Raw genomic sequence first — 13,444 nt, forward strand, 5'->3', positions numbered from 1 at the left:
TCAAAATGACAAGAGATACAGCAGAAATTAACAAACGTTGAAAATCAATTACACTTCAATAAAAAAAATTTTAGTGACAAGATGCTAGACTCAAAAAAGATTCTACAGACAGAAACAATCAGAAAACAAAGAGCTCTTTGAAATTAAAATGATAGCACAAATAAATGTAATAGAAGTTGAGAAAATCTTTTGAAAATTAAAACAGAAACAAATGAAAAAGGGACAAGATAAAATACAATTAGAGGATCAATCCACAAGGTCTAATAAGAATTCCAGAGTGAAAATGGAGAACAGAATATCACATTAGTTAAGTCAAGAAATTTTCCTGAAATGAAACTTGTTTCCAATTTGAAAGGATTTACACCTATTACTCAGCACATAAAATGAAAACAAACACATTATCATGAACGATCAAAAGACGAAGAGTTATAATGGCAACACTAGACACTACAAGACAATATATTAATGTCTTCAAATTTCTGAAGAAAAAACACATCCAACCTAAAATTCTAACACCACCAAACTTCAGTGTAAGGGCTGTACAAACACATTTTCAGATACACAAGGTCTAAAAAAACTTTCTCCCATGTTCCTTTTTGGGATTTTCTCCAAGATGGCAGAGTAGAAGGACGTGTGCTCATCTTCTCCTGAGAGAACTCCTAAGAATCTGTATGCAGGTCAAGAAGCAACAATTAGAACTGGACATGGAACAACAGACTGGTGCCAAATTGGGAAAGGAGTATGTCAAAGTTGTATACTGTCACCCTGCTTATTTAACTTATATGCAGAGTACATCATGAGAAATGCTGGGCTGGATGAAGCACAAGCTGGAATCAAGATTGCTGGGAGAAATATCAATAACCTCAGATATGCAGATGACACCACCCTTATGGCAGAAAGTGAAGAACTAAAGAGCCTCTTGATGAAAGTGAAAGTGGAGAATGAAAAAGCTGGCCAAAGTATTGGAGTTTCAGCTTCAGCATCAGTCCTTCCAAAGAATACCCAGGACCCATCTCCTTTAGAACGGACTGGTTGGATCTCCTTGCAGTCCCAGGGACTCTCAAGAGTTCCATCTTCACCATTACCATCATTCAGTTCAGTTTAGTTCAGTCACTCAGTTGTGTCTGACTCTTTGCAACCCCATGGACTGGTTGGATTTCCTTGCAGTCCAGGGGATTCTCAAGAGTCTTCTCCAACACCACAGTTCAAAAGCATCAATTCTTCAGCCCTCAGCTTTCTTCACAGTCCAACTCTCACATCCATACATGACCACTGGAAAAACCATAGCCTTGACTAGACAGACCTTTGCTGGCAAAGTAGCGTCTCTGCTTTTGAATATGCTATCTAGGTTGGTCATAACTTTCCTTCCAAGGAGTAAGCATCTTTTAATTTCATGGCTGCAGTCACCATCTGTAGTGATTTTGGAGCCCAGAAAAATAAAGTCTGACACTGTTTCCCCATCTATTTCCCATGAAGTGATGGGACCGGATGCCATGATCTTTGTTTTCTGAATGTTGAGCTTTAAGCCAACTTTTTCACTCTCCACTTTCACTTTCATCAAGAGGCTTTTTAGTTCCTCTTCACTTTCTGCCATAAGGGTGGTGTCATCTGCATATCTGAGGTTATTGCTGGTACCATCACTTCATGGCAAATAGATGGGAAAACAATAACAGTGACAGTCATATTTACAACGTACCTTTCCCGAAACACCATACTCCTCTGTCACTTCTCTGTACCTTTTACTTATACCTTTCAAAGTAACTGCACTCATCACACTATACTGTGTGTGCATGTGTGTGTACTCAGTTATGTCTGACTCTTTGCGACCCCAAGAACTGTAGCCCACCACACTTCTTTATCCATGGGATTTTCCCAGCAAGAATACTAGAGCTGGTTGCTGTTTCCTCCTCCAGGGGATCTTCCTGACCTAGGGAATCAAACCTGAATCTCCTGTGTCTCCTGCATGGCAGGTGGATTCTCTACCACTTAGCCATCTGGGAATCCCATTATATATTTCTTCCATGATGAAATGTTTATTTCTTAAGAGTAGGCTCATATTAAACTATTTGACCACATAGCAGTTTTCAGTGCCAGGCACTCTTCTAAATACTTTACCTTTTATTAACTAACTTAATCTCCACAATAATTGTGTATGATAGGTCCTATTATTTTTATTTTATAAAGAAGTCAATAATTTGCCCAACATCAGTGATTAGAGTTAAAATAAAACACTGTGCTCATAATTACTAGCTTTACTGATTAGCTTTACCATTTCAAAACAAGATATGGAAAAAATTCCTTCCGTTCTAAATACAATATGAAGCTATAAGATACAACTGGTTTAATATTATCTAGAACCTAGTAGTTCTCAAAATATGGTCCACCAACTCCCAAGATCTCTAGGTCCCTTTGGCTGGGCCCACTACTCTCTTGAGGGTCAAAACCATTTTCATAAAATCAAGATGTTATTTGGCTTTTTATCACTTTCATTCTCTCTTGAGTGTATACTGGAGTTTCTCAGAGCCTATATGATGTGTGATGTTATAAGAGACTGAATGCAGAAGCAGTTATTAGAACCAGATGACGTTTAATATATCAGACATTACAGAGATTTGCAAATATGCAAAACGATGCCACTCTTTCACTAAATTTTTGCTTGGAAAATAGTTCTCTTTCATTAAAATGATTATGTCAACATGTAACATTTAATACTATTATTTTTAGATGAAATAAATATTTTAAAATTTTCTCAATTAACTTTTTTTTTTTCTCAATTAACTTTTGATGCAGTAAACAGGAATATAAAAAGCTCTTTAGAAGCCTCAACAATTTGTGACACCGTAACAGGATTTTGAGAAGAAACAAAGAGCACTGACCTAGCCAGTCAAAACTGTTCAGTATTTCTTATCTCTGATATTAAGATTTTTTTTTCCAACACTGCATACTACAATTCAAAAGAACTAATGTAAAAAAGGTAATAAAAAGTAAAAAAATAAGCACTACTAAGCCAGGTATGTGCTTCTTTTTGAGATTACACTTCCTAATTTGTAACTGATAACATTTGTTTGTATTATTTTCTACTCTAAACTATCATGACATTCTTAGAAGTGCCTCTGCATTTCAAGACAATGGTTGAAAGTAGTAACAAAAGAGGTTCCTCAAATAAAATTTAAATACACAGATTTAAGATGTGTATTTCAACATTTCTTTATTAAATCATCTATACTACTGTAATACAAAGAAACCATAAAAGTTTACTACAGTAAGATTACCAAGACTGATGTCATTAATTCAACATGAGACTTCGTAATACTAAACAATTCATCTTCACTATAGAGCACAGATCCTTAATTTTTTGAAAAGCTAAATAAAACAGTCTGCTGTGGCTGCTGCTGCTAAGTCGCTTCAGTCGTGTCCGACTCTTTGCGACCCCATGGACTGCAGCCTACCAGGCTTCTCCATCCACGGGATTTTTCAGGCAAGAGTACTGGAGAGGGCCCTAACTTCAAATCTGTTCCATGAATCTGTCTTTAATAATCATTTGACACATTTTAGGCACTATAATCAGAGAAGGCAATGGCACCCCACTCCAGTACTCTTGTCTGGAAAATCCCATGGATGGAAGAGCCTGGTGGGCTGCATGCAGTCCATACGGTCGCTAAAGAGTCGGACACGACTGAGCGACTTCACTTTCACTTTTCACTTTCATGCATTGGAGAAGGAAATGGCAACCCACTCCAGTGTTCTTGCCTGGAGAATCCCAGGGACGGGGGAGCCTGGTGGGCTGCCGTCTATGGGGTCGCACAGAGTCGGACACGACTGAAGCGACTTAGCAGCAGCAGCAGGCACTATAATAAAAGAAAATAATTTAAAATAACTTTAACAATACAAAACTAATTTTGTTCAACTAAAAAAAAAGGTATAAAATTATGGTCACTTTTTTTATGCGCCATGATTAAGGCTGTATGTAAATTATTGGAATCCATGCCCCCTGAGCATATGGACTATCCCTATATACAATCAAATAATGTAAGTACAAAATGTTATTGTTGGGAATTCACTGGCAGTCCAGTGGTTAGGACTCCGCACTTTCACTGGCTGGCCTGGGTTCAATCCCAGGTTGGGTCCAGAAACCATGCAGTGCAGCCTCCCCCTCCCAAAAGAGTTAATTGCATAAGGAAAAAATGTAGACTTCACCAAAACAAAGATGACTCTGGCTTTGGTTACTATCAGATTCAATCATCATTCATTCTGAGTACCTGCTATAAGCCTGGCACTCTTCTAGGCACTGGGGATACAATGAACAAAAAAAATAATTTTTAATCTTCATGGGACTTGCATTCTGTTGTGGGAAACAGACGAAAATAAACACAAGTAAGAATTAGAAATATGGTAAATGCTATTAAGGAGACAAGGCTTTGCTACAGATTAGTCTTTGAAAGATGAATTGTGGAATTCTAAAACCTAAAAATAAAAAATTCATGAGTTAAATCAAGATGACATGGACTCTAGACTTCTGCTAATGCATAAGAAAACTACAGACACTGCTTGTGAAAACAGAGATCAACCTTTCCAAAGCCAATGGGTGGTATTACTGAGCAATACAGTGGTCTCAAAAGATAATTAATCTCACAGTTCTACATAGTTAAAAAGCATGTAAACACAATGCTAAAAGAAAAAATCTAAGATGAGCCTAAGGAGACAGGACAACCAAATGTAATGTGGCATCCTGAATTGAATGTTTAAAGACAGATAAAAATTAAGAAAACCTGAATAAACTATATATTTTAGTTAATAATGCATCAAAATTGGTTCATTAACAGTAACAAATGCACCATAGAGATATAAGATGTTAATAATAGACGAAACCGGGTGGGGTTAGATGGGATCTCTGCACGATCTTAATTTTTCTGTAAATATAAAACTGTTCTAAAAAATCAAGTCTAGTTACAAAAAATTTAAGACGGTGGAAGGAAGGGGAGTTAGTTAAGACTTAAGAAATTAAATGAGAAGCCATAAAACTCTGCAATGTGAATTAGAATATAAATACTCAAGAAGTCCAAAGGAAACTCGAAGATTCTTAAATTATGGTCTCTACTCACACTAAAATCTTCTTAAGACAGAGATTAATGTATTTTTCATGCAAACTAAATAGCTGTGCATCACAATGTAAGGCAGGCAATAAAATCCCTAGAGTGCACCATAAGCACTTTGTGTGTGTATGTGTATGTGTGTCCTATTTATCAATAATGACCAATAGTTGTATTTTATGTATGGTACTGTCTTGAAACTGTCAAAATACATAGACAGGGATCAATCTCAGAGGTTTCACTAAGTTACTTAAAGGAACAAGTTTATATTTACTTCAGGAAAAATACGCAAAGAGGAGACTTGATAAGAGGTCAGGGAGAAAAGATTATTTATGAAAGGAGAAAAACGATTCCTCAAGTCCAACTGGAAGCAATTTTGCAACTATTATTAACCTACTTTAATGCCATTCCAATTAGTATAAATAGTTCAAAGTAGTAATAAGAGCTCCGAATTTATTTGCTATCTATCAGTTATCTTCTTTCCCATCAAAAGAAATAAATGTTTTCTATAGCCTAACCTAAAATATCTAGCAGGTAACTCAATTGTCTGATGACTCGGGAGAAACTAATCTCTCAATGACTCGATTTTAAAGACAAGAAAAATGTGAGAAAAACAACAGAGCATGATAATCGCTAAACTACAGAGTTTGAAGTTTGCATAATATAGCATAAAACTGGAATTACCATAAGAAGTAATTTTAGAGCCGGTCATCACAAAATTAGAACCTTATATCTAATACAAAGTACAACGACAGCACAAGTTTGACCAGGTAAATGACATAACAATTTCACTCACCAGATACTAAATAATATTAACTATACAAGAATCATTTAGTCAAAATGATATTACATATTCAAATCTAATTTAGATAACAAGTGGATGAATCGATTCCTTCTCTACTCTTCTCTACTCCCAAAGCCCAAATGAAATCCTACAAAACAAAGATGTTCGTTATTCTAAACCCGTCTCTCAAAGGAATCCTAAATATTGATATATATTTGGAAAATACTAATGAAATGGAATAATTAACACCTCCCCAGTAATTTCTGTCTGCACCACCGTGAGGAGAATCAGATACTGCTCCGCCTTGAAGCAAAAAAAGGAGAGGTGAGATGTGAAAAATTCCAAGTAAAACGATCATGACATAGCATCTGGCAGAGATTGGAAAGGCATGAACACTGCCGAAAGGATCGTCAGGGATGAACGTCAAGAGAAGAAAACGAGGTTTTCCAACGGGCCACAGCCTAAACCAAGGGGCAAAAATCGTCACTGCCGCCGCCACTCCCTCACTCACCAACCACTCCATCCTCAAGTCCCCTCCAATTCAGATATATATCCTCCAAAACCCCGGCCAATTCCCCACCCAGGTGAAAACAATCCAATAATTTCCTAGGACCCCCAACTCCCTACTTCCCACCTTCGGTAAGACCCGCACTTCTCGCGGCTAAACCTCTGGGGAAAACAACGCCCAGATCCCACCCTCATAGCGCTAGGCTGAAGAGGGCCGGTTACCACACCGTGGGGCTTCCCGGGTGGGCCTCACAGAGCAGACCAACTGGGATAAGAGCAAGGAACAAGGGTGGGGCTCAAGGGAGGGAGCTGGGGTAGGCGAGACGACGGAGAACGGAGGAAGAAAGGGATGGACAGGAGGCTGGGGCTGGGCGGGGTGAGGAGTGGGGAGGGCAGATCGACCCGAGAGGGCCGGGCTGCGGGGAACGGAGCCGGTGGAGTCGGGGACTGAAGGGTCAAAATCCGAGCGACGGATCATGGGAAGAGGAACGGGTGGCGAAGAGGGGTCGGCGAACCGAATACGAGCAGGGGCTGCGGGGGGTAGAACCGAGCGCGAACGCGAGGCCCGCAGGGAGCCTTCACGGACTGAAGGGCCGCATTGGGGGGCGGTGCGGAGAAGCCACGGCCAGCCGCCAGGAGTGGGGGAGCCGCGCACTCACCGCTCTGCTCCCCCAGGAACACCAGCTTGAATTTCCTCAGCGGATTCCCGAAGTCTCCGCCCGCGGACATGATGGAGCCGGAGAAGCTGCCGCCGCCTCAGCCCAGAGACCTCCCGGACCGACGCTGCTCCAACCGGTTAACGAAGAGGCTAGAGGAAGGGCCGGCGCCGAGCTATCTCGGCCCCTGCAGGGCCCGGCGGCGGAGCAAGGCTGGAGAGCAGGGCTCCTCTACACAGACAGGCAGCCGTCGCCGTCGCCTCCCCTCGGAGTCGCCTAGCACCTAGCGAGGCCCGCAGCTAGAAAGGGAATGAAGGCGGTGTCGGAAGCAGCCAGGGGCGTGCTAGGGGTGGGGGGATCCCAAGGCTAGAGCCTTTCCCCTCTCAGCACCCGGCACCGAAACTGAGGTGAGGGTGGCGGAGTGGGAGCCGCAGAAGCGTTTGGGACCTCTCACACGCAGCGCTTCAGCTCCACAGCTGCCGCCGCCGCAGCCCAACCTGCTGAGTGCGCGAGCCTGTGGCGCGGCGCGGGGCGAACCCGGGCGCGAGCCTGCCGCCCCGCCAGCCCCGGCGTGCGTGCGTGCGTGCGCGTGCGCGCCACAGACTGCGCCTTCCTGGTTCAGCCTGCTTTCCCGGCTCCGCCCGCTCAGCGGAGATCAGGGGTGGTTAGGTTTCCACTGGCTTGAGGAGACGCAGGGAGGTGGTGGGGCGGAGGCTGGAGGAACTGTTGGAGGTGGAATAGGGAGCACTTACGTCAGTTACTGGATGAACCAATCGAAAGAGGTCAAGGGCAGGCAGAGATAGGAGTGAGGTGGCGGCCCCAGAGCGCGCGCGCCACCTTCGCGTGGTGGAAAGCGGCTGAGCGTGGCGGCCATGCGAAGTGTGGCCAGTCGCAGCCTGAGGGGAGGGGAGGGAATTGGGGCGGAGGCGGGGCCGGAAAGGAGATGGAATTGACCCAGACAAGTGCAGGTGAAGTCGGAAGGCCTTAGGTGTGCAGATGGTTCCTCTTTCCTGAGCCCTCAACCTTGCTTCTCATTCCTCACATCCGCCTTTCACCCACTTTCTCCATTTTCTTTCTTATAATTCTTCACATGATACCCTTCTTGGTACGTTCTCCGCTGTTGCTCCAAGGAGTTTCATAACTACCAGAAGCAGGGCTTTCATATTTTTTGCAGATGAAGAAACAGAAGCTCATGGGAAGGAAATGACTTACAAAATCCACAGTCATAAAGTGGAACCCAGGTTTTGTCTTTTCCCCCATTGAACCTCCATAACTCCTTGTTGATAAGCCTATTCACTTTCTTTGCGTGACCTGTTATGGTCTGTTCCCAATCTTTGTTGCTCAGATGTGGACAGCTCTAGGTGACCCCACCTTCTACTGTGATAGAAAAGGATTTAGATATCAGGTAAACCAAATCCCCCATTTCACAGCTGGTGTAACTGAGGCTCATGTAGGAAATGGGTTTGCAGAAAGGTCACACAGCAAATTGCAGGTAGAGCATGGCCCTGATGTGGGGAAATGGATATTCTAAGGATCATCCGTTTCTTCTAAAGCAGGGTTTCCGAATCTGCTGTGGGTAGACCTCCCTTAAATTAGCCATCTACAGCTTGCTTATTTTTCTGTGAAGAGAGTCCATAACTTTCAACCCAGTTCATGACCCCCAAAATGAAGATGACCCCCCAAAACTAATGTCACACTCAAGAGGAGCTCAAGAAGATGTGACAACTAAGAGTAATGTGAATACAACTAACAACTAACATGATAACTAAACTGTTAAGGCTGAATGGAATCCTGGAACAGAGAAAGGACACTGGGCAAAAACTAAGGAAATCTGAATATATATGGATTTTAGTTAATTACAATGTAACAATATTCGTGTATTAATTATAACAAACATACTAATCAGGGTAATAGAGGAAACGGGGGGTAAGGAGAGGCATATGGGGATTTCCTGTACTTTCTACTCAATTTTTCTGTAAATCTAAAACTTTAAAAAAATAAAGTCTATTAATAAAAGATAAATAAATGTTAAGAATTACCAAATAAACGACTTGTCAAATTAGAGAATTTGGCATCAACCCTTTACCATAGTTCAGTCACAACTCACCATACTATAGGACAGCATATGAAAAAGTAATCCTTGCCCTTGAAAAAGACACTTGAAAACTGGTATCAAAAATACTTCCAAGTTAATAATAAAAAATAAGTTATTAAATTTGTGTATAGAGCCATACCATTCACAAAACACATTTATGTACATTTTCTCATTATTTGAGGGTTATTTACTTAGCTATAGAAATGACAGGATCAAACAATTGCCTTCTCAAACCCAGGGATGAATTGCTGAATGAACTAGGATAAATTGAGGGGAGGAAAAGAGATTCTTACATCTTCATCTATTCTGGCCTATCAAGACAACAGATATATCCTCGAATCTCCTTCTCCATCAAAATTTACTTCTGTCTAGTTCCTGTCAACCAAGCAGCAGAAAGATTTTAGAACACACATCTAAAATGAAATGGTAAAAACCTCAGTCATGACATGGACACAACTTTGATTTTTCTTTTTTAATATTTGATTTTAAAAGTAATTTGTCAGGTCTGCTAAGGCCCTCCCCACCAGTAACCCAGAACCTTAGTACACAAAAAGAGTAGCTAATACCAAGTAGAAAAACTCTGCAAACAAAAATGAGTGGCGATTTTTTCTTTCTGATGTGTACCAGGTCTTCATTACGTTTCCTAAAATAACCTTTAAAGGAACATGTGAGGATTGGAACTATAATTATTTTGTGCTTCCTCCAGAACTTTATGAATCAATTCTTCCCTGCTGCTTTGATCTCTGTAATCACCTGGGTGGGTGTGACTATTCCTACCATTCTAAAGAGCGATATTACATAGGCATCTCTTACCTCAAATGTTTTTAATGTTTTAACTTGGCATTTTGCATTGACACATATACAGTCTCATTCTCTTCTGAAGCTAAATTCATATATATCAAGTGCTCTGTGTAAGTAATATGTTTTATCTTTAGAGATCTTATGGTCTAAAAGTTGCATATTGTGTACTATGCAACTCCATTCATCAAATGGAGAAATTACTTGGGAGAAGAAGGAATTAAAGGGGCCTTTTTCAAGGGTGCTTTCCCCAACACTTTCACCTCTATGATTTCTCCTTATCTTGAACACCTTCCTTCCTCTTCCCAATTCCTCTCATTCTTTAAAATTACCTTTAAAAAGTTCTAAAAAACCTTCTCAGTCTGCCCCCGTTCCCACCAAGAGTAAATATCTTTCCTGAACTCCCACTGTATCCTGCGTGCATGCTAAGTCGCTTCAGTTGAGTCTGACTCTTTGCCACCCTATACACTGTAGCCTGCCAGGCTCCTCTGTCCATGGGGGTTCTCCAGGTGAGAATACTGGAGTGGGTTGCTTTTACCTTCTGCAGGGGATCTTCCCAACCCAGGGATCAACCCCTTATTTCTTACATCTCCTGCATTGGCAGGTGGGTTCTTTACCACTGGCTCCACCTGGGAAGCCCTCCGTTGTATCCTATTCTTCCCCATCACTTAATTGTATTTGTTAATTGTCAGTCTTCCCCACCTGACTACATGCTTAATGAGGTAAAAGCTCATGTTTTGTATTCCCAACACTTGCAGAGTGCTTGCTCCACGGTAAGCATGTAACAAATTTTTGTGAAATAAATGAGAGATTATTTTTAGTTTTCTTCAAAAGGTGACTGTGATTTGGGCATATGGAGATAGAAGGGCAAGAGCATCTTGGAGAAAGAGAACATCACTTAAAATCATGTGATGTAAATGGATACTGCATTCCTTTAACACACTTATGGAAAAGATGCCCAGATCAGAATTTCATAACTAAAAATTGGGGACAGTGGGAGAGGACAGCCTTGGCAGCTCCATTAGGAAAGTACCAGAGCAGCGTTCTTTCATTAGTTCAAAAAGGATTGCTAATTTAAAGCCCATGAGTGTGACCAGGAATCTAACACACAGAAATCGTAGTACAATTGCAGCTTGTCTTTCTGCCCCCAGAGAAAAAACCTCCTGAAGGAGGACCATTTCCTGTGACAGACACTATTTGTTGCCTATCCAAACCAACACACACACACACTTCCACAATATATACTGGAAATGATGAATACTTTTCCAGCTTCCCTTCAGCTAAGCTATATAGGCACCTGACTTTATTTGAGCTGATGGGATACAAAGGAAATGTGCCAGAGACTTCTAAGATAAATTTTCTTCCTTGATGAGAAGAGATAGATGAGGAAAAACTGCCATCTTTCTGCCACTGAGTATGGTTATATAAGGATGTGATATCTAGAGCAAACACATTATGTGAACATTAATATATAATCCTGAAGAAAAAGGTCAACTCACTGATGATGGCTAAGCAAAAAGCTAAAAGGCATCATCATATCACTGAACTTCCTCTGGGTTTCTTTTTAGCAAAATAATAAATGTCTTTATATGTATTAATGTCTTCACAATATGTCTTTGTCATTGTTACTTGTGGCTGGAAGCATCTGATAGTCTCATCTTTAGATCCCTTAAAATACCTCATACAACTCCTTAAATATTAGGCACTCAATACTGTGTGCGAGTGTATGTATATATAATACAGTAATAGTTACTACTCTGGAATGCCTTTTTCTGCTTACTACTCCCTAAAAAGAAGTTATTACTCTTGGAGAGGCAGGAAATCAATAAAAGGAGAAAAACTACCCAGGTAAAAGAACTGAACTCATATTGCTCATATTTGAAACAAATAATAACTCTGGCAGGAATTCAAATTCCATCAAATGTGAAGCCCTTCTAACCTATTCTGAAAGTTATTAAAACCATTGCTACTAAAAATAATAGTGGATCAATATTACAAAGCATAAAAAATGACAAATGCCCAATAATTCAAGGTGACCAATTACATGACCACAATTAACACAAGATATATTTAAGCAAGTCCTATTTCAAAAGGAGTACAATTAAAAAAAAAAAGGAGTGGGGGGCCTCATATCAAAACCTATTTTCCAAATAGCTTATGTGTTGTGGGAGTAGTATAAAGGTTATTCAGTCAAGGTGGAGGAGAAGGCAGGTAGAACCTCAATGGAATGGTTCTTCCTATGATTATGGCCAATTCATAAGCTGAGTCAGAAGATATTTTTGCTACAGAGTGATCTACACAATCTATTTTTGATAGTTCCATTTTGTTCTGTTCATGTGAATCATGGTCCCTGTTAAGGATAATGCGGTTTCTCAGAGCCTTAGATGTGAGATGTTACTTCTAGGCTTTGAAATGCAGTGGGGGAAGAGGTTGCTTCTTTTAAAACTAGTCCAGAATGTGTAATACCTGACACATGGCTGGAGCTCTCAACTCTCCACACTCTATCCCCCACAAATAATAGTCTCCTCTAAGATGTGCAGGAGAATGAATCATCCCACCTGCTACTAAGAGATTATCACTCTCACAGAAGAAGAGAACAACTGCTTCTATTGCTGTTTATGTAAAGAACAGAGTATCTTAGGACAGAAAAATGAGACCAATACTGTTTGCACTTAAATGCCAACAGACTGTACAGCCAAATTTTAACTTGCCTAAAACGCCAAGAGAAACCATCTTTGGGGGGACATTTTTCTGGATTTTTGAATTTTATACAAAAATCAAAAGGTATAAAAATCTTTATTTTGTAGCTGAAAGTATCCAGTGAGATGATAAGCTACAATATCATTTGGAAAAACTGAACAAACTTCCAGTTTTAGCATAGTCGATTAAAGTTGTTTCTGCTTTCTTCCTTCTCTGAAACTGTTCCAAAACAAGAACAACAAAAATAAAATGCAAACTCTGGCTTTAACATCTCTAACCCAGTTCCATAATATTTTAAGTTAGGAGACAAAGAACAATGGTAGCTGACTGTACAGAGGATAGAAAGTGCTTACTGAAAGGGAAAGTAACAAGAAGCAAGTCAATCAGCCAAGCAGAATACTAGAAAGGCTCAGGAATGTGAAGTTCTAGGTACCACGTAAGTTAGGGAGGAGAAAAGGGACACAAGGGAACTGTATCAAAGATCATATAAACAGTAGTTAAAAACCTATCCCTAGAAATGGAGGAATTGAACATAAGAGGCTCTAGGCATAGTATCTCTAGGCATATACATATCAGGCATGGTAGAGTACTAGGGTGAGGAGCTGTCAGAAGATATGGGGCTTGATAGCCAATGGTCTCTCTCCAAGCACCTTTCATAACACGGGCAGCAATTTATAAGTCTGAAAAAGAGATGGGAAGATCCTTCTTTATATAAGCTGAAACATCTCAGAGAAAGGGCCAGTGAATTCTGAATATAGAGGTAAGTTCAGCCAGTTCACGATCAAATCATCCTATATTGAACCCTTCTAATCAG

The 13,444-nt window shown here is 40.6% G+C and overlaps 1 protein-coding gene across 2 annotated transcripts in view; it reads right to left on the reverse strand.

Annotated features, from left to right (window-relative positions):
* Window positions 1-7,741, reverse strand: part of RAB6A (RAB6A, member RAS oncogene family) — a 90,509-nt gene extending 82,768 nt beyond the window's left edge. Inside the window, exon 1 of one of the 2 annotated variants that reach the window (XM_061380790.1) lies at window positions 7,041-7,741. In XM_061380790.1, the coding sequence (XP_061236774.1) occupies window positions 7,041-7,110 (70 nt within the window). In that variant the 5' untranslated portion in view covers window positions 7,111-7,741. The remainder of the gene's footprint in view (window positions 1-7,040) is intronic. The other variant, XM_061380791.1, reaches the window with a different exon arrangement.
* Window positions 7,742-13,444: the final 5,703 nt, after the last annotated feature.

Source organism: Bos javanicus, chromosome 15 (genome assembly GCF_032452875.1).
Source record: "Bos javanicus breed banteng chromosome 15, ARS-OSU_banteng_1.0, whole genome shotgun sequence".
NCBI lineage: Eukaryota > Metazoa > Chordata > Mammalia > Artiodactyla > Bovidae > Bos > Bos javanicus.